Here is a 22259-nt window from a genome sequence, read left to right on the forward strand (position 1 = left end):
CTGAACTCAATGCTCTGCACCCATACACATGCTGTGGTAGCATGAGTACTGGAGTACTCACATGCTGGAGAGGCAGAGCCAAGGGGATGCAGGGGCTCTCTGCTCAGAAAGCCGAGCCAAAGGGAGAGCCCAAGGTCCCAGAGACAGGCCTGTCTTAAAAAACAAAGTTGGTAGCCCCCGAGGAACAACATCCAAGGTTGACTTCTGACCTCCACACACGCATAAATTCCTCTTCCCGATACACACACCACAGGAAAAGTTACAGAAAGAAGTTAGCAAATAAGAGAATTTGGTTGAATTTGGTACTTGAGGTGAGAAAAAGGATCACAAAAGATGAGTTATGAAACTGAAGATCATGTTATACAAAATAGATACATTCACAGAGACACATACTGCCTGCTTTCTCTCCTGCAGAATCCAGATTTATTGTTTTCAAAAATGAAAGAAGAACTAGGCCCTCTGAATGTGGGTGACAGTTGTGTGGCCAGATCTGTCTGGGGAGCCTCTGGCAGTGGGACCAGGACTTATCCCTGGTCCATGAACTGGCTTTTTGGAGCACATTCCCTAGGGTGGGACACCTTGCTCAGCCTTGACACAGAGGGGAGGGGCTTGGTCCTACCTAACTTAGTATGCCAGATTGTGTTGACTTACCCTCTCTGAGGAGCAGATGGAGGGTGGGATGGGGGAGGTAGGGGGAGGAGAGTGGGGAGAAAGGGAGGGAAGAGAACTGGGATTGGTATGAGAAATGAAAAAAACTTTTTAAAAAAATAAAAGAAGGGATTTTAATTTTTAAAAATTAAAGAAGGGATCTATTTGGAAAGAGAGAAGGCAAGAGATGGAGACAGGGGAGTGAGCATGAGCAGTGGACATGGCAAACACGTGTGAAAATTTCATCCTGAAGCTCAACATCTCTACAATGAATGTACACAAATGTTGGTACCTTTTAAAGGTGCATTATGAAAATGTAACAGAAAATAATACTGAAAACAAAATTTTAAATCTTGAGAACTATTTTAATAAGGCAACAGACAGTACCCATGAGCCTTCAAGCCCACTTGAAAGCCCCTAGAGCACTGGTAGTGCCATATCATCTCAAAAATATCTGGTTTATTTTAGTTTATTTTTTTCTGTAGTAAACTTATGATTAATTACTTTGTGGTGGTATTGTGTTCCCCAAAATATTTTGCACCCTAACAAATTTATCTGGGGTCAGAGAACAGACAGTCACTAGATACAGAGGCTAGAAAATGGTTGCACTCACGCCTTTAATCCTAGTATTCCGGAGGCAGAAATCCATCTGTTCAAGGATACAGCCAAGCATGGTGACTCACGCCTTTAATCCCAGGGAGTGATGGTAGAAGGCAGAAAGATATATAAGGCGTGAGGACCAGAAACTAGCAGCATTTGGCTGGTTAAGCTTTTAGGCTTTGAGCAGCATAGTTCAGCTGAGATTCATTCTGGATGAGGACTCTGAGGCTTCCAAACTGAGGAAACGGGATCAGCTGAGGAAATGGCAAGGTGAGGAAGCTGTGGCTTGTTCTGTCTCTCTGACCTTCCAGCATTCACCCCAATAACTGGCCTCAGGTTTGATTTCATTAATAAGATCTTCTAAGATTCCTGTTACATTACTTTGCTGGAGACTCTAAGAGATTATTCAACACTATTTTGAGACTCAAGAGAGAGCCTTTCAGTATGGTTTTTGCATAGTGGCTTTGGTCTGCTGGTTTGGTAATGTCAGAATTCATATTCTGTAATCTTAATCCTCCATCTTACTCAAAAAAAAAACAAAAACAAAAACAAAAACAAAAACAAAACACCTCCCTAGAGGCCATAGGATTGTCCACTCTGGCCTCCACCTTCACCAATTCTAGGTTTTAGGCAAGACACCACCTGCTCAGAGATCACCTCACAGATAATTCTCATTTACTTTTCTTCCATCTTATTCTCAGTGAAGTAATAGGGTTGCAAGAGTATCAATTAAAATGTTGCTCAAGTAGACAGGCAGACAGCTAAAGAGGACAGCAAAGAACACACACAGGTGACCCACAAACAGCGGGACAGTGGACAAGGAGAATGCAGAGGAGAGGGAGCAGACACAGAAAGAAAACAAACTCTTTGAGAAGTATAAACTTCATGCATGTCCTATCATGTAATTCTTTTCAATATTAGTATATATTAGTTGTAAGTAATAACCGATTTTATCATGAGACTTTCGTGCAGGCATATAATGTGTTTCTTGTCACATTCACCCCATTACCCATTTGTCTCCCATTCCTGCTGAACTGGGTGGCTGATAGTTAGCATACTAGTTAGCGTAGGTCTAGAGCAGAGGTTCTCAACCTGTCAGTCATGCACAAGCCCTCTGGAGGCTGAACAACCCTTTTGTAGGGGTCATATATCAGATATCCTGCATATCAGAAATTTACATTATGATTCATAACAGGAGCAAAATTACAGTTATGAAGTAGCAAGAAAATAATTTTAGGTTGGTGTCACCACAACATGAGGAACTGTGTTAAAGCATCAGGAAGGCTGAGGCCCACTGCTCTAGAGACAAGGGAGTTCCTAGGACACAGGGTTTGTCACTAACAGACTGCAGGAAGGCTGAGGCCCACTGCTCTAGAGTCAAGGGAGTTCCTAGGACACAGGATCTGTCACTAACAGAGGTTGCATTTGTGAGGAAGTGCTCCACTCAATGTGTATGAAGCGGATAAAATGAGAGCTCCAGGCTTAAATGTGGCAACTATGACAGTTTTACCTACTTGTCACAAACATACTATCGCACTACTGTGGCCCTGTGTAAAAGCTGGTACTGTTAGGTTTTCTCCACGGCTCTCATTTCTGTGATTTCTACAGTATAGAGAGTTGAAATAACAGTTCAGAATTATTTAAAATCTGTTGTAAACCAAGGAGTATTTCCTGATAGTGAGTTTTTCCTTTCAATTTGTTTCCAGTTTACACTAATATACTAATATATAAATGAGTAAATTATAACAAATAGGATACAGTATAATAAACCATATGCTCGCATGTTACTAAATTCCAGCAGAACAGAATTAAAGACTGGGATGAGCAGGATGTCTTAGGTCATAATCCTTAGTAGATGGCTTAGAACACTGACACTCACGCCTTGTTTTGTTTTCCACAAAACCAGAAACAATAGACTGGCATTATTTCAAGATACGCAAGACTGATCTTCAAAAATTACACTCAACTTTATTTTTTATATTTTTATATTTTATATCATTATCTATTTTATATTATATTTTAAAATATACAATTACAAACACAGGACCTAAGAGAAAGGCACATGTGTGTACAGCACTCTGAAAACACTGCTCTTAAAGCAATTTCTGTGTTTAAGTTAGCAGTACCAAGAGACGATGAGAGCCAGTCACTGAAAGATTCACTGCCTGGTTAAAATTCAGTTTACAATTCAAAGGCATTTGAAAATCTCTGTGCTGTGATGAAGCTTTATGGAGTTTACAGTGGAGATGAAAACAGAAATAAAAAGATCTGACAAACAGAAAATGCCAAAGATATTTCCAGCATTATCATTATGAATTTCCCCCACCATTACGTTTTACCTTATTTCAACACAACTGACTTAACTAAATCCCTGAAAAGTCAAGTATGCTCCATAGGGTCCTGTTCAAAATGCAAATGTTTTAAAATACAAATGTTTGAGGAACAAAGCTGGACAGATTTTTTTTTAATGTACATGGGTGTTTTGCATGTATGTGCTTCTGTACCATGTGTCTGGTGCCCTCCAAAGCCAGAAGAGGGCATTGGATTCCCTAAAACTGTTGTTACAGGCAGTTGTGAGGCATGTATGGGTACTGAGATTTGAACCTGGGTCCTCTGGGAGGGTTCTTCACTGCCGAGACCTTTCGCCAGTCTCCTATGATATACTTTTTTTTTTTTTTTAATTCAAATGTAAGTTCCAGAGGAGCCAGATTTTTGATCAATACTCTTAAAACCCAGAATACTGTCTGGCATATAGTACATATTCAATAAATATTGATGAATAATTTGACAAGAACCTTTGTTCAAATAAAGAATCCAAACTGTATTATAACGTTTGAAGGGGCTAGTCAGATGCACAGTGGGTAAAGGCCACTTGCCCACAAGCCTAAAAAGACTTGACTTTGACGCTGGGACCCATGATAAAAGGAGAAAACAGACTCCAGCAAGTTGTCCCCTGGAATCTATACATTCACAATGGCACAGGCATAATCCCCCAACACACCACACAATCAAATACGTAAATAAAATGTAAAACGATCTTAAAACATTTGCATACAATTTTAACATTGGTAGCCTCCATTCATTTGCCTATCAAATATTTTACCACCTACACTAATACAAGGCCTTTTAAAGCTCATTGGTAATCTACAGAATGAGTCAAGGGCTTTTACTTCCATTACTTCTATAGACTGTATGATCCCTTTCATTTCAAAAATTTATTCTAATACGTAAAACTACAGAAAGAACACTTTAATCCATTAAAATGGTCTGACATATGAGAGAATATTAAAATAAAATATTTAAATTATTATAGAAAGCATCACAAAACAACTGAAATAATTTTAGATTTTTCATGATTTTCTTACATACTTTTAAAAAGTGTTTTCTAGTTCTCAGTTCAGTATTGTTCTGTATTATTGCCAAACCCAAATTGAGATTTTTATAGAATAAGCTGTAATATGCTTCTTAAATTTTATATCAAAGGAGTGAATTTATTTTAATATTATACTCTAAAAAATTCAGAGCTGGAATGTTGGCTGAAATACTGGTTATTATAAAAGCCCCAGTATTGATAAACTAATATTGCAGCTTAAATTATTCTAAATTTGGGAAATTGAAATTCATAGTATTTTAACATGATGTTTGTCATTATGCTTTGGCTGTCCTTTGCAAAAAGATGATTTAAAAGTCATTGACTTCAACTGGGCTTGGTGATACACGCCTTTCATTTAGTACTCCAGAGGCAGAGGCAGGCCCAACTCTGTGAACTCAAAGTGAGCCAAGTCTAGTGAGTTCAGGGACAGTAGGACATCCAGGACTACATAGAGAAACCCCATCTCAAAAACCAAGAGAAAACAAACAGGCTTTGACTCACTGTCAGGTTCCGGTCCCAGATCTGTATGCTTCCATTCTGACAGGCAGCTGCAACAAGGTTCCCATCTCTACTGTACGTACACGTCGTGGGAATGACCTTTTTACCCTGCATTGTCCGAGGTTTAAAAACACTTTTCTGTTTCTTTGGATTTTCAACTTCCCAGAGCCTTACAGTCCTACAAGGGAAACAGGGAATATCATTTACTAACAATAGATTAAAGAACAAGTCCATAAAGACTACCTTGTCTTTTAAGAATTTTTATACACTATAAAAATGTCACAATTATGAATATTCATAGAAATAAAGTAAACTGGTTGAATGATATCAACAAATTAAAAGGCAAATGGCAAATTCTACTCCAAATCTCTCAGTTACTTATAGTCCATGCCCTATAATGCAATGGACTCCAAACTCTTATGACCTCATAGCTTGACCAGGAGAGCTATTAAGCATATGCCTCCTATTTAATGCACATTAATTTATAAATTATCTACAAGTATCAATGATCTGCTCTATATAGTATATAGCAGAAATTGCATTAAACTAAAAAAAAAAAAAAAAAAAAAAAAAAAATCATGGCCCACTCTAGAGTCCAGACAGAGAGCCCATGTCTCTGGGAGCTAAGCAGAAGCACAGCTCTCTGCCTCTGAGCTTTCACCAAGCAGCTAGTCACAGAAGCCTAGGCCTGGGGCACAGACAGAATAAACTCCTACTCACTACAGGGCCAGGAGCACCGCCCTGGAGGAGGTTTAAATTAAAAAAAAAAAAAAATCATTAGATACAGAAAAACAAAGATCAGGTCAAAAGTTCCTGGTAGAAACTATGCAGCCAAGACACAGGGAGAGAGGAATTTAATGTTTTATAGCCAATGAAAATATATTTAAAAAGCAAGCTGAAATCAAGGCCTTTTCAAATAGACAAATCTGAGACAATTTACTGCTACCTAATATGTGACACAAGATACATTAAAGGAAGTTCCTAAAAGTAAAATCCAAAACAAACAGAAGCCCAAATCTACACAAAAAGACCGAAGGCAAGCATAAAAGACATTTTAAAAATATTTAAATCTCTAAAAATACATGGCTATGAAGCAAAATTAAAATAACGTATTGTGAGGTTTATAATACATGTGCAAACAAAACATGACAGTGACAGCACAAAGGTTGAGAAGGAAGAAGAGAAAAAGACTCTGAAAAGTTAAAGATGTAGTTCATAAATCTCACCACAATCACTAACGCTTATACAAAACAAATGTGATAATGGAGATAAAATGTATGTAACAGTAACTTCTATTAGAACTCAGAAAAGCCAGTAAGAATAATGTGATCAACATACAACTAATGAGCACAGATGATGTGGACATGAGTGTCCAAAATGAAAGATGCCATCTCTAGAGCTGGACAACATTAAAATGATAATCAGTTTAGAAACAAATTTACAAAACAAACTTTGACAGAATGGTAAGCAGGGGCCACCTGCGTACCTATGTGTGTCTCTTGAAAAATAAAAATTTAAACCCTATTCTCATGTCAGAATTACAGAGACGGACTTGGGAGAGAAGCTGTATTGTCCTTCTTCCCAAAGGAGCTACACTGAATCAATCTAATTTAAAGGAAATAACCAGATTAAGTATATAAATTTGACAATTTAGATAAAGTGAACAAATTTTCCAGAAACAGGTAACAATCAGAGCTCACTCAAAATATCAAGAATCTACTATTATTCATTTATGTTAATTCAAATATATTACAATATATATTTACATAACATAGCATATATGTAACAAGCCGAATTTGTAATTTAAAACCTCCCCACTAGCTGAGTGTGGTGGCTTGTTCCTCTAATTCCAGCACTCAGAAAGCTGAAGTAAGAAGCCTGCCACGAGTCCAAACCAGCCTGAGCTATATAGTGAGATCTAGGTCAATGTGAGCAAAAGTGAGATCCTACCCTGCCAAAAGAAAAAAAAAATCCCAATGAGAATACTCAAGACAACATTACTTACGGATGAAACAGAAGTTACCATCTTTAATCTAAAAGCCCAGAACCTATAATACTCCAAAATCTTAAACATTTCAAAGTATAATACCTCTGAGAACTGCTTAAAATGATCAAAACTCAGGTATTGGAGTTGTCGACCAAAAGTTTTGTATCTTATTTTGAGATGGTACTAGCCAAAAGTGATGGTACATACTTGCAGTCTGAGCACTCAGAAGGCTGAAGACAGCAGGATTCCAAGTTAGAAGCCAGCCTGAGCTAATGTAGCAAGACCCTGTCTCAAAAACCACAAAAACAAAAAAGCAAACAAGAGAAGGTCATACTGCCTAATGTAGGGTCAAACAAGGGTTCAGAAGCAGTGGGGGCAAACCAGAGGGCAAAATGGGACTGCAGGGTTCAAAGTCATCCACTGGGAGGTAAGAGCTCTAGGCTACAGGGTACCTCGGCAGTGAAACCTCTAGAAGCCTGCCACAGAATCTTCTGGCTGTGCTCTTCCATGTCTGTATTTCCCAGACTCATGCACAGCTAATTTCGACCAATGGGTTGTAAATGAGAGAGGATCTCAAGGAAGCCTCTCAGGAGGTCACAGTTCCTTCTTCCTATTCTTTACTCTTTCGGCTGGCAGTTATCTCAATATGAAGCTGAGTACCATGCATTGTGGATTTAATTTGCAGTTCCAAAATGCCTAGTGATGCTGAGGATTGCTCCACACACCATTTTTCTTCTTTTGTGAAGGAATTGTGCAAATGTTTGTCTGTTTTCAATAGTAAGTCGTTCATTTTCTTTTTACTAGATGCTGACAGCTCTTTATTCTAGACACAAGTTTTTCCTCTTTTGTTGGTTGGGGGAGGGGTGTGCAGGAAGTAGAGTGGGGACACAAACCCAGAGTCCTGCACATGTTAGGCAAGCATACTAAGCTGTGGATCTAGGCTCTTGATGAGAAATGCATCTGTAAAGTAGCAACCAAGACTATTACCATGACTTTTCATTCTTAAAGTGTTTCAACTAGCAGATTTTAAAATATAATATTGATGGACTGCTCAGTAGTTAAGGACACTTGTGTAGTGCTAAGGTCCTCCTGTAGAGAACCAGGGTTTAGCTCTCAGTACCTACACGGCTGCTAACAACTTCTGTATCTCCAATTCCAGAAAATCTGATGACAATCATGTGGTATGAAGACACTCATGCAGGCAAAACACACATACACATAAAATGAGCAAATCTTTAAAAATTCTTTGAGATTGGGTCTCAAACATCCCAAAAGATCTAGAATTTTTGATCCTCCTGCCTCCACCTCTAATGTGCTAGTATTATAAATGTGTGCCACCATGCCTGGTCTACATCGTACTGGGAATTGAATCCAGAGCTTTGAACATGCCAGGCCAGCAATCTATCAATTGAACTAAAACCCTCTTCTTAAATTTTTTTATACACTTTATCAGTATTTGGAAGCCACATACCTAAAAGGTTCTTAATTAACCAAAAAGCATAGATTTCCTTTATTTCTTCTGTAAGTTTTGTAATTTTAAATTTTATGACTAGATCATCAACCTGAACTATACAGTCCAAGGTATGGATCAAGGCTAATGTTTCTGCACATGGATGTCCACTGGGACAACATTATTATTATTATTATTATTATTATTATTATTATTATTATTATTATTATTTACTTACTTACTTACTTACTTACTTACTTACTTACTTGTTCTCTATCTCTATTAACTGTTTCCCAGAATTAACAATCACAAAAAGTTGAGAAACACTACATGTGTTTTTATTTTTCTGGCCCCAGCTCTGCAGTGGTGAGGATAAATTACAATAGTCAACTTCTCCTTTTTATAACCCAGCATCCCCAATGACAGATGGCACTTTAGACTTATGATGTGAAAGACCCCCCACAAGTATAAAGAATCATTTCATGTGGCTTGTTTAAAGTTCATCATCTCTAAAACTGGGATAATGAGGGGCCGTGAGGACCAAATGAGATTAAGGATGTAAACATATCTAGGACAATATTTGGAACACAACAGGCACTCAATAAATACTTGTTCTTTTCTGTGTTTCCCCTTAGATCACAAATAAAAAAACAAAGCTAATAAATCCAACAACTAAGTATTTCCATTTATTTTAGTTTACTATCAAAATAATGAGAAAGTGGAAAGTAATTTACCTAGCATATAGATGTGTGAAATACAAGCTCATACAACATCTGATAGTGACTAATTACAACTATGGTTTTATGGCTCTGAGTCTATCAATTGATGTCTAAAAAATAGATGCTAAAGTGCTAGGCCATTAGGTATCTGTCAGAACATTTTATGCCAGAGAACACATATTTTGAAACTTGGAGTAAGATCTAGACTTGTAAAATTAAAACTGTGTTTCAGAAGGAAGATTTAAAAATAGAAGAAGGGCCTGCCTGGGCCTTTCTGGACATAAAATGAAAACATCCAGAAGACAAGAAAAAGACACAGGTGGGGTCATTACATGGCCCCAGGCACAAATGCTTTCTGTCTTAGAATTTTGGATTGTTTCCAGATACAAGTTCTAAACTTTCTGGCATCTGCTGCATAAATGCATCACAGCACTTGGCAGAAGTCGAGGGAAGCATTAATTTTGCATGGAAATCACTTAGATCTTGGTTTAATTTTTCTCAAAAGACTACACAAGCAACTCAACTGATACAAGTCTGAAACTTTCAGACTCTCTTGGTAGAAGGGAAAAAAAGGTAAGAAAGACCTCCTTTTAAAAAAAATTAAGGGATTCATCAAGTTCCACAGAAATGAGGACCATGTTCTATCTTTTATGTAAACCCACAATAATCTTTATGAATACACACTTGACAGGAAATTCTTATATATACTTAGAAACTGTAGTGAGAAGACAGTGGTCCCCTTTACTTTCCTGGTGTCTGCAGTCACTCCAGGATATGCACTTAAATCTGAGGATTCAGAGGTAGAAGCCTCTGGTGAGGGAAAACATGCTGCTTGTCTTTCTGGGCCTGGGCCTGAGTTTCATCCAGTATGACCTTTTCTAGCCATGCCCCCACTTATCTGCAAAGTTCATAATTTCACTTTTCTTTATAGCTGAGTATCATTCCAGAGTGTATATGTGCCATGATTTCTTTATCCATTCATCATCACTGTTGAAGGACATTTGGGTTGTTTCCATTTCCTAGCTATGGTGAATAGAGCAGCAATGAAGGTGACGGGTAAGTATCTGTGGAGTAGGATAGCAAGTCCTTTCCTTGGGGCCTATGCCAAGGAGTGGTATAGCTGAGTTGTTGTGGAATGTCTGTTTACATTGCATGAAGATGTGTCTACGTTTTTCCTCACCTGCCTAAAGCACCTGATTGGTTTAATAAAGAGCTGAATGGCCAATAGCTAGGTAGGACTTCCAGGGACAGAGCAGAACTGGAAATAAATCTATGCGCACCAGAGACACCTGCGAGATGCAGAACATGTCGTAATTACAGAATAGGAGAGAGGAAAAAGCCACATGGCAGAATGTAGATTAATAGAAATAAGTTAATTTGAGTTATAAGAGCTAGTTGGGACAAGCCTAAGATTAAGGCCACGCTTTCATGATTACTTGCCGGGCGGTACATGTCTTTAATCCCAGCACTCGGGAGGCAGAGGCAGGTGGATCTCTGTGAGTTCGAGGCTAGCCTGGTCTCCAAAGCAAGTTCCAGGAAAGGCACAAAGCTACACAGAGAAACCCTATCTTGAAAAAAAAAAAAAACAAACAAAAAAACCATAATTACTAATAAGTCTCTGTATCATTATTTGCAGGCTGGTAGCCCCACAAAGCAAAGTCTGACTACACTAGGTCATATGGCAGATTTATTTTAGCTTTTTGAGAACTCTCCAACACTGTCTTCTAGAGTGAATGAATCAGACTGCAAACCCACCAATAGTAAAATAGTTTAAATCAAATTTTCCCAGCTGGCCTGGTAATGTTCCCTATAAGGGCCAATGACCATCTCACAAAAATACCTGCCCCATGTATGAGAAGTCCTCTTTTGAGAAGTTGGTCAGTTTTCCAAAAGACTTCCAAAACATTATAGGCTATCATTATTTCCTTGGTTCTCCCCAAGAGGTGGGAAGGTAAGTACTTATTGCTGAAGATACCATATATTTCAGAAACAGGGCCCAGAACCCCTAGAAACTGAATTGACCCGAAAGCACCATGTAAGTTTCCAAAGGAGGGAAGCAACCAACAATCCTACCAGCTGTGATGTCTATAATCCACAACAAGGACCAACATGCACAATAACCTTAAGGATATAGTAGTGGCACACAAAATACTTTAGTGCTAACGCAAGAGGGAAATTATGCCTGGTACCGGGAACCTGGCCAACTACCCAGAGCTAGTGAAGTCATGGATCTTAGAAGATAACCTACAAATACACTTTACTAGACCAGCATAATCCCTAAGTACCTTCTAAATATTTGTCCTTACATGGATAAATGTTGTTCTCACTCCTCATCAAGGAAACTTATATTTGTAACAGATAGACAAGTACAAACAATCAAAATGTAGTGCTGTAGACCCAGTCCCAATGGATAGATCCACAATACAACTTCTATACTTTAGGTTCAGAATAATTGTGGAAGAGGGGGCAGAAAACTTGTAAAAGCTAGGGGAACAGAAAGTTCTCTATGAGACTGTGTTTCCTAAGAATATCAGAAGCTGTATATACAAATTTCACCAACATGACAGCCTAAACGTGACCTGAACAAGGACAACAGGAGACATGCAAAAGTAGTCAGGGAAAGCCCATGAGGCCTCAACTCTACACAAAGAACTACAGGCAGCCAAGGAATGCTGAGAGCAGGAGAAATGGTCTTCCTCAGGGAAGACTATACAATTGGTTGGCCAATACCAAACCATCAGCCTTGGAAACATACATACAGGTAACATGATATAGATTGAGCAGGCTGTAATCATGTGTTTAGGATATAATTATGTACATTCATGTATGCAACAACATTAATGAAAAAAGAGGCCATGAATTTGAAAAACTGAACAAGGAGAGGTATGTGGAAGGGTTTGGAGGAAGAAAATAATAGAAAGAACTACTTTTGAAAAGAAAAAAGGATACACAAAGAATGTTTGTAAACTTGTAAAGCTGGCAAGGAGTGAAGCTAGGACACAGACTTGTTTTAAAGGGGTGGTTACTGCTCCCAGATAAGAATAAATGGGAACCAGGTGGTAATGAGCGAGCAGATCATTTATTCTCAAAGAGCATGAATATGCAGATGAGCAGCATTGGACTCTTCTGGTGTTCTCTCACTGGTAGGTGACTGGTACTTTATAGATGAACAACAGAAATGCACAACAGAAATGCACAGCTCTGCAGTTGTTTCTGAAGTCACAAGTGAATTCTAATTGGAGCCCTTCAGCTCCTCAGAAGCTAGATCTGCAGCAACCTTTTCCTACTTATTCAGCAATAGGTGCTAAAGGACCCCAAAACCTGTATCTAAGCCCAGTCTACAGGGCCAGTGTACTGTAGGAAAAGAATGTGAGTCCACCAATATGAGAATAAAGGGAAAAGGAACCTTTCTTCTCACTTCAAAATAAAGTTTATTTATTTTAAATAAATATTATTTATTTGTTCTTCATTATTGTTTTTAAATATTATTGTTTATTATTTATTACTAATATTATTTATTCATTTTAAATAAGGTATATCTCCAACATAGTCCTCTCTACTTAAAAACTAACAAGGACTATTTAAACATGAATAGTATTTCTGCCTTTAAGATTCAATATGGAGCACCAGCACATATGGCTTATGAAGAAAAGAACGCACTGGGCTAGCTAGTGTTTCATAGAGTGTCCTCTTTCCACACACACCAAACAGAGAGATTCACTTATCTTTTTCAAGCAGCACTTTTAAGAGTTAATGAAACTGCCAGGCAGTGGTGGAGCACACCTTTAATGCCAGCACTTGGGAGGCAGAGGCAGACGTTTCTCTGTGAGTTCGAGGCCAGCCTGGGCTACAGAGTGAGTTCCAGGAAAGGCTCCAAAGTGACACAGAGAAACCCTGTCTCAAAAAAAAAAAAAAAAAAAAAAGAGCTAATGAAACCAAAGGCTCTCCCTTAGGTTCTATAGTTCTTATTTCTCAAATAAATAAGGACACTAAAATTTTATATGTGCACTGTGGTTATACTTATCTTTTAAAAATTATATAACTATATGCATTTTTCTTTTAATTTGCTTTACCATATTAATTACTGCTAATGATTCATTTGCCTAAAAATGTTAGTGTTAGCCAAACAGAATGACTCTAACAGGATATCAATGCACTTTCTAAGATAATCCTCTCTATTTAAAAACTAGCAAGGACTATTTAAGCATGAATAGTATTTAACACTGTACCTTTATTCTTTTCGAAGTAAAACCAAAACAAAGTAATTACAAAAAAATTTTTCCAAATAGATATTTATTTTTACTATTTTCTAAATATTTGGCATAGTTTTGAACAAATAATAGAATTCCAATAAAAATCCTATTTATATATATATATATATATATATATATATATATATATATATATATATAAAGTTTAAAAGTAAATATATTATTATCTGTATATCTATGTACCTGCATATCTCCCTATTTTTGGTACTGCTTCCCTCCCATGTTGTCATGAAACATTCTTCTAAATAATTTGCCTCAACTGATTCTTACTGGGGCATGAATACTGTTCTGGCACTATAGAAACAGGGGTGACCAAAATAGGGCTTTTGTCTCTACAGAAATCACATTCTAGCTGCTGGAAATGTCTCCTAGGTGCTGTAAGACATGCGGGGTCACAATTTAGCAATTATAAATACTTTCTATAAGTCAGGTACTTTGGTGGACATATGAAGATGCAATAATGTCAGTTCTCCTGGAATAGATAAAACTTGGAGGACAACATCACATCATGAGACTACCACCCAGAGAACAGGAGGCATTTTGTTGGCAAGCTTTGGAACAATTCCTCTGAAGTGGGATTTTTCCAGAGGGCTGGTATTCTCAAACTAAAATTCATAGACTAGTGTAAGGGGGAAGTAGGGTATAAATCTTAGAAACTGATGGAGAATTCACAGAGAGGTTTGAAAAGGTAGCCTCTTTCTGAAACAAAGAGTATTTTGCTTTGACAAATGCATAAAGTACACACTGTAAATGGATTGTAAAAAAAAAAAAAAAAAAAAAGAATACCAGCGTGAGCCAGATTATAAAGATGATTCCATGAAATGCACTGAGGTTATGAAATCTACACTCTAAAAGACTGAAGAACTACTAAAAAGAATGGGTGGCTGGAGAGAGGGCTCACTGGTGAAGAGCACCGGTTGCTCTTCCAGGGTTCAATTCCCAGCACCCACATGGTAGCTCACAGTTGTCTATAACTCCAGTCCAGGGTATCTAGCACCATCTGCAGGCTCCTGTGATCACCACACACACCCATACAGAAAACAAAATAAAGAAAAGAATGGCTCAATTACTGCATCAAACTTGTGTTTAAAAGTCACTTGGATAGCAGTGAGGACACTGTTAGAGGAAAAACATGTAGGTTAGACAGCCCAAATGAAGGAGGTCCAAGCTCTACACCAAAGCAATGGAATGGGGAAGCTAAGAAAATAACTCTGGGGTAAGCTAAAGGGGTGATGTTGACCAGGCAGGCAGACCAGTACAAGATGAGCCATAAGTCACAGGCTGCTAACTCTGTAAGAGGGAATGACAGGTCACAGGTTAGATGCCTTTGTGACATTCAGATAAGAGTTCTATATACAGCTCCAGACCACTGGTTCTCAACTTCCCTAATGCTGTGGAATCTTTAATATAGTTTCTCATGTTGTGGTGACCATAAAATTATTTTGTTGGTACTTCATAACTGTGATTTTGCTACTATTATAAGTCATAATGTAATATTTGATATGTAGGATATCTGATATGTAACTCCCAAAGGGGTCATGCATGACCCACAGGTTGAGAACTTCTGGCCTAAGCTATAAAGCAAGATGTCACAAACAAACAAATAACGCAGAAATAAATCTGGCTAAGAGGAAGAGCAGGAAGAGATGCTAGGGTTAGGATGCAGCATTCAGTTTGAGTCTTGAATGATAACAAGGGTTGGGAGGTAACTTTGAGGGAGTTTTAGACAGAAGAAAAGTCAGAAGCCAAGACTTCGAAAGAAGCACAGTATGAATTTCTGTTTGAGTGTGCATTTGTGTGTTTTTGTACACAGGTTTGTATGATTATGCTATGGTATAGGATGCTAGTGTATCTGAATCTCAAGGTTTCTAAGCAGGCTCCAGTGGGAAAGGCCTTGCAGACTAATGTAGTGGTATTTGGCTCCACCATTGACCTTGGGCTATAAGGCCCAAAGGAGCTTCCTGCCATATTCGGTAACTTCTTATAAGGAAGGAGAGAGGGGTCATACTATAGAGTAAGAAGTGTGCATGGTATCCTAAATAAAGAGCGATGGCAAGATTGCCCAGTTGATAAACGAGCTTGCCCACAAGAATGATGACCTGAGTTTGATCCCCAGAATCCACATGGTGGAAGGAAAGAACAAATTCACATAACTTTGACCTCCACATGCATGCCATGGCATGCATGACTCCCAAGTTAAGCAAATAAATAAGTGTAAAATCTAGGAAAACAGTAGAGCTCTAGTACTATACCTCATCTACAGCTGGAGTACAGAACCAAGGTAAATAAAGACAATGTCCCTGACAAACATGAGAATGATGCTGTTGGTCACATTAAGTGAAGAACTTAAGAAGAGAAAAAGACACCAGAAAACAGTTAAAATATTAAAGACCCAGTGCTTCAAATAGCACCCATTTCTGACTAACCAGAAATTCAAAGTGAATGGGTCTCTGAGAGAAATCAACTCTTTGAGAAGGGCCCCGAAACAGGAGGATTCTGCAATTTTCCAATTGCATCTCTAAGTAAATTCCTGGAGAGCAGGAAACTCAAAGTGAATCCACGTGGATCATAAGGCAGGTCACTGGGGTCCGCTGCACTAATGACTTCCTCTTGTGACATCGCATGTGGGTTCTCTAGAACGTGAAGAGCGTGTGGCATGATGTCTGTGGTTACTGCCGGCTTTTCTTCAGAAGAAGGAAGGAGACTGACAGAAGCAAGCATCACAGTGGGTAGAGGTAGAAGATGGAGACGTGGGGCAGAGGACAAGATGATGGTGGCCACCACAGGACAAAGGGGGTACGACACATCCTTTAAAAGCAATCTGCCTTTACCCACGCTTTACTGCCAATGCTGCCAGGGGTCACCAGGACTGCTAGACCAACTCCCCCTGGAACCAGCAGGTGCCAGTAGGATGCCCAACAAGCTGCTAAAGCTGAACGTGATTATTGCTATTACTCTATTTTTAAAGGCTTCTAAAATACAATACATATACAAATTTTCACTTAACCAACCAAATTTAAACATTGCAGACTCCACATCTGCAAAACAGATTCCAAAGATAAAAATTGCATTGCCAAAGAATGATTCAGTACAAATTTGAAAATGAGATAAATATTCATCTCTCAAAAGGGAATAGTTTCTCCTGACTGAAGAACTAAACAATACTTAATCACGTTGTAGCGTTAAGTAGTGAAGTCAATGTTACTTTAGAAGTTTACACTGAAAACAGTGAGTCTTTTCAATATTTCTAACAAATTAATCCACAACAAAACTCCTGAACTTGAAGGATTTTTTTCCTCAGGAGTCATAGAAAGACAAAATGTGTTTGGTAATCAAAACGCCATGCAAATGGTCTGACTAGGAACTGAGTACACAGTGAAGTCTGGACTCACAGTCATGAAAGTGCTCACTGACATGTAAGTGCTCATAGTGAAGCAGACACTATATCAGCACCTCACCATTTAGCACTCTGTGGTGGTCTGAATGAAAATGTCCTCCGTAGGCTCACGAGGAGTGTACTGTTAGGAGGTGTGGCCTTGGTGGAGGAAGTGTGTCACTAGGGGTGTGCTTTGAGGCCTCAAGTGCTCAAGCCAGGTCCAGGTTCTCACTCTTCCTGATGTCTGCCAATCAGAACATAAAACTCTCAGCTACCTCTCCTAAACCACATCTGCCAGCATGCCACCATGCTTACTGCTATGACGATAATGAACTAAACCTCTGAATGGTAAGCCAGTCTCAATTGAATGTTTTCCTTTATAAAGGTTGCCATGGTCATAGTGTCTCTTCACAGCAATAGGACACTGACTAACACACGCTCACAATGCTCTGAAGAAGGCACTGTTCTTATCTCTGTTTTGCAAAGGGAAACTAAGGTACAAAAGGACTGATAACTACTGTATCATTCATTTCAATTGAATAATTGAATGCCTGGGGACATATGGTATATATCTACCTAGATATTCCTGATGCCAGGGTACTTTTGGTACACTTCAGTTTTTATAGCATGATCTGTCTACATGGATCCATGATAACAAAGTCATAACAATTTTGGATTTACATGCTATAGGTATTGATGGTTTTACTTGGGAAAGAATAATGCAAATTTTCTATATCTATAAACCAAATTCAATACAAAGCTGAGTAGGATTTGTATTTTGCATCTTCAAAGAAAAAGTAGTTATTATTTTGAAAGTCTTATTACTGTCAAGTACATTATGAGGTACAGAAATGCAGCCTTTACCATCTAATGAAATAAATACTAATTTCTCCTCTGCCAATAAAGGGTGTTGGAGAGACAGCTCAGCAGTTACAAGCACTAGCTGCTCTTCCAGAGGACTGGGATTTGATTACCAGCAATCACAGAGCAGCTAACAACTGTCTCTAACTCCAGCCCCAGAAGATCTAACACTCTTCTGGCCTCTGCGGGCACTGTTCAAGCATACATGTGTATAAAACATAACTACATAAAAAATAAGCAAATACTTTTTAAAAACAATGAAGATAATCAATGAGCAAACACTTGCAAAAGGACACAGTGTAAGGGATGGTACCCACCACTGCTTGTCTCAACACCATGCCCCTTATATTTTCTCCCCTCAGACCTGTGATACATTGCTCATGAGCTAGGCATCTGGCCCAGAATAAGCCTGTTCTATTCTCCTAAGTATCTTCAGGGGTATAACTTTTCTGTGAGTAGAGGGGTTGTAACAGCATATAGAATACTAAGCAGGGGGCAAGGATGAGTACAAATGGGCAGAGAAACAAGATCGGTCCAGACAGGGTTCTGAAATCCACTGTCACACAGTTTATCATGCTGTAGAAACCTATGAACTACCAGCCGAGCAAACGGCACCATCTCAACATAGTTCAGACATTACGATAGGCTGAGCAAGGGCCTGGTGCAAACATGCTGGAAAAGTGCTCCTCACAAGGGAGTCCACCAGAAAAATGGAGACTGAAACTCAGCATACTCTGCTTCAGGAGGAGGAGGAAGCCCTGAGTGAGGAAAGTCTCCAGTGTATGTGGATTGCTGACATAGGCATGGCCAAGTCAAGGACCCCAATGCCTCAACCTCCTGGCAAATGACAATCACTTTCCTGGGTGAGCCTGGGAGAAATGGCAAAGCTTCCCTCCTGGGCGAGTGTGAAGGTTGACAGTGTGTACAGAAAATGTCTTGAGCTTTTTCCTGCCTGTCCCTCCCACCCCCCAGCCCTGTAGACTACTCCCTTACTGAGACTTCTCCTACTGAGATTAGCAAATCCTGTCTCCTTGGTTCAGCTGTGTACCATAAACCCTGCCTCCTGTTTAGCTGTATGCCAGAGCCCCACTGTCCTGTCCAACTGTACATAAGAAACACATAGCAAGCTTCTGGGGTCCTGCAGCTTCTCCATCGTTGAGCCCTATGGTGATATTTTATTTGTGCTGAAATGTGATTTTATTTGTATGTTAATAAATAAAAGTGTCTGGGGGTCAGTGCTGTGGATACTGATCTGTATAAATAAAATGCTGATTGGCCAGTAGCCAGGCAGGAAGTATAGGCGGGACAAGGAGAGAGGAGAATTCTGGGAAGTGGCAGCCGAAGGCAGAGAGACACTGCCAGCCGCTGCCATGAGAAGCAACATGTAAAGACACCGGTAAGCCACAAGCCATGTGGCAAAGTATAGACTAACAGAAATGGGCTAAATATAAGAGTAAGAGCTAGACAATGGTAGGCCTGAGCTAATGGCCAAGCAGTTTAAATAATATAAGTGTCTGTATGATTATTTTATACGTGGTTTGTGGGACTGCGGGGGCTTGGTGGAACCTGGAGAGAAGCTCTCCAACTACAGGTCAGAGCTAATAACAAGCCATTTAGCAGAAGTCTGGCAGTGGTAGCACACTCCCTTAATCCTGATCATATGACAGGCAGATCTCTGTGTGTTCGAGGGCAGCACCAGCATGGAGCCACACGCCTTTAATCTCAATACCAAGCATAGAGACCTGGAGATCTGTATAGACAGGCAGTGACAAGAAGGTCATGTGGTTGGGTTTACAACCAATGAGAAGGCAGAACAGAAAGTCAATAAAAAGACAGACACACAGGAAGTAGATCTCTTTCTGGGGGGAAAGAAGACAGCAGCAGTGAGGGGTAAGAAGGTGGTAGGCAGACACACAGGAAGTAGATCTCTTTCTGGGGGGAAAGAAGACAGCAGCAGTGAGGGGTAAGAAGGTGGTCTTGGTCTTAGCCCTTGGCTGCTGCTCTGACCTCTTGGGCTTTTAACACTGTATTTGGCTTTGTGTTTCTTATTTAATAAAACAGTTCAGAAATACATCTACACATGTGTAGGAACTTTAGTTGTATGATCATTGTGTAAAGTTGGGCCAGATACTGCTAAGTAAACTGAACGTTCTTGAGGTACTTGCTAGATGCCATGACAAATACTTAAAGTTGTTAATTTTCAGGACTAGAATTCATTTCATGGCTCCCTAAGTATCACAAAATCTGATTCCATCATTTGCTCTTCACCTCATCCCTATAGTAAATTAATCTAAATAAAGTGTACTTAGGCTCTCTCACAGAAAGGAGGGCCAGAAGAGAACTGCTCAAGTGATCCATCACGTAACTGACCAGCCACTGACCAAATGTAATGTCAGACATCCCCGGCAGACAGCTACTACTTTACTGCATTGTTTGTACAGTTTCACCTGCTTTATTACTTACTCTCCAGAGGTATCTGAACTATTGTAAGAGCTAGGTGTGGGGACTTGGTGAACTATTTCCTGACTGAAGCCTTAAAAAGGAGCACATCATCTGATATTCCACTGCCAGATGAAGCAGAAGCATGTGTCTCCATGGACACAGCCAGGATCTATCAGCACAAGCTCAGAGCCTCAGTCTCCGCTTCCCTACTCTAGACCTATAGGCAGTATTCTGTATTTTTGTGAGGTGGGATGTAAAGAGGGATCGACAAGTACATGTGTTTTTTATCACGGTTTACAGTTCCCTTGGGTCAAAGAAATCCAGTAAGTATTTTCTTTTAAAAAAGCTCTGAATAATTTACAGTTTATCTCAGTCTACAAAAGCCCTGAGAGCTGATCTTACATTAAACTGTATTGCTTTTACTCCTTTTCAGAATGCCTTTTCTTTACACCTAGGAGTCCTGCTTTGACATGTGTTTGGGTAGGTGGCAAAAAACTTGTTACATGCATTTAAGTACATAACAATGATAAAGACTGAGGACAATGAAGTCAGATTTGCCTGCTTTTAAATCTGTCCTACCAATTTACTATAACATCTTAGACAAGTCACTTAATGTCTTAGCTACTTTTCTGCTTGCCATGACAAAAGATGGGAGGGTTTGCCTTACACCTACAGAAAGGATACAATGTATCATAGTGGGGAGGGTGGAGCAGCAGAAACATGGAGCAACAGGTCACACTGTGTTGGGTATGGAGGAGTCCCGTGTTGGGGAACCAACCTACAAGATCCAAAGCCCTGGCCCTAAGCTCACATCCTGCAGTAAACTTCCTCCTCTCGAAAGGTCCCACAATCTTCCAAAGTGGCACTGCTGCCTGGGGACCAAGATTCAAAAGCTTAAGGCCACTGAGGGCATTCCACCATCAAACCATAACACTCAGAACGTACATTTCCTAAGCTGCAGATGAGTTTGCAGTCCTTCTAAGAGACTGGGTGAGAAAATATACATAAAGCATTCAGTACAGTAAATACCCAGTTATAAAATTCACTCCTGTGTTTACTATTGGGAAGGCCTAGTTAACCAATGTTCTCTAAGTGAGAGTCTCTAGGCCAGGTTTTGCTTTACATTTTACTAAAAAGAAAACAATCTATATTTTCATGGGAAGGGGTCCTAGAATTCTTAACTGAACATGTTACTGTCATTTTTTGGTGACTAGCAAATTAGAAGGTGAATGTCCAGTCTGACTATGTCTGCTGAGCACTGCTTTCTCTAAATAACTCAGCACCATCATTACCCTTCCTGTGGTCCTCAATGCTTTTTTTTTTTTTTTGTAATGCTGTATTACATATATCACTTTAAGCCTTCTTAAATCCTGTGTGTGTGTGTGTGTGAAAGAGAGAGAAAGAGAGCACATGTGCACAAGTGTGCTGCTGTGCAAGTGTGGATGTGAGAGGATGTGGTTGATCTTCTCTCTCTATCATGGGATTTCTGGATGAAATCAGTTCATCAGGCTTGCATGCAAGAGCTTTTAATCACTGAACCCTCTCACCAACCCTCAAATACTTTTTTAGGATGGGTAAATTATTTGAAAACAAATAAGTAAACAAGAGAGTCAATAGAAAAATAAATAGTGTTGGCTTTGAAGTCAATATAATCCAGAATGAGGACTGTTTTCCTAATTTAAAGATATTTACTACATGGGAGAAAAATAAAACATATTTAACTCTGAAAAGTAGGATTTGTTCTAGACCAGTTTAATCCCTCAAAAAAGAGCTGAATCAAGAGTCAAGAACATAAAACAAAACCCTCAGTTTGATCATGAGGTATTTTTTAAAGACTTATTGTACTTTTAACTCTGTATGGAAGGAGGGCTTGTGGACACAATAAGTGCAGGTGCTCTGGCTGCCCCAGGAGCTGGAGCCACGGGCAGTTGAAAGCTGCCCAACATGGGTGCTGGGAACTGGACTCAGGTCCTCCACAAAAATGCTATGGGCTCTTAATTGCTGAGCCATCTCTCCTGCCCCAATCATGAGATC

At 39.3% G+C, this 22259-nt stretch overlaps 1 protein-coding gene across 3 annotated transcripts in view; it reads right to left on the reverse strand.

Annotated features, from left to right (window-relative positions):
* Wdr70 (WD repeat domain 70) overlaps positions 1-22259 on the reverse strand; it is a 269544-nt gene that overhangs the window by 114127 nt on the left and 133158 nt on the right. For all 3 annotated transcript variants that reach the window (XM_036207244.1, XM_036207243.1, XM_036207245.1), the window contains one exon: positions 5123-5297. In XM_036207244.1, coding sequence (XP_036063137.1) covers positions 5123-5297 — 175 coding nt within the window. The remainder of the gene's footprint in view (positions 1-5122; positions 5298-22259) is intronic.

Source organism: Onychomys torridus, chromosome 15, assembly GCF_903995425.1.
Source record: "Onychomys torridus chromosome 15, mOncTor1.1, whole genome shotgun sequence".
In the NCBI taxonomy this organism is placed as follows: domain Eukaryota; kingdom Metazoa; phylum Chordata; class Mammalia; order Rodentia; family Cricetidae; genus Onychomys; species Onychomys torridus.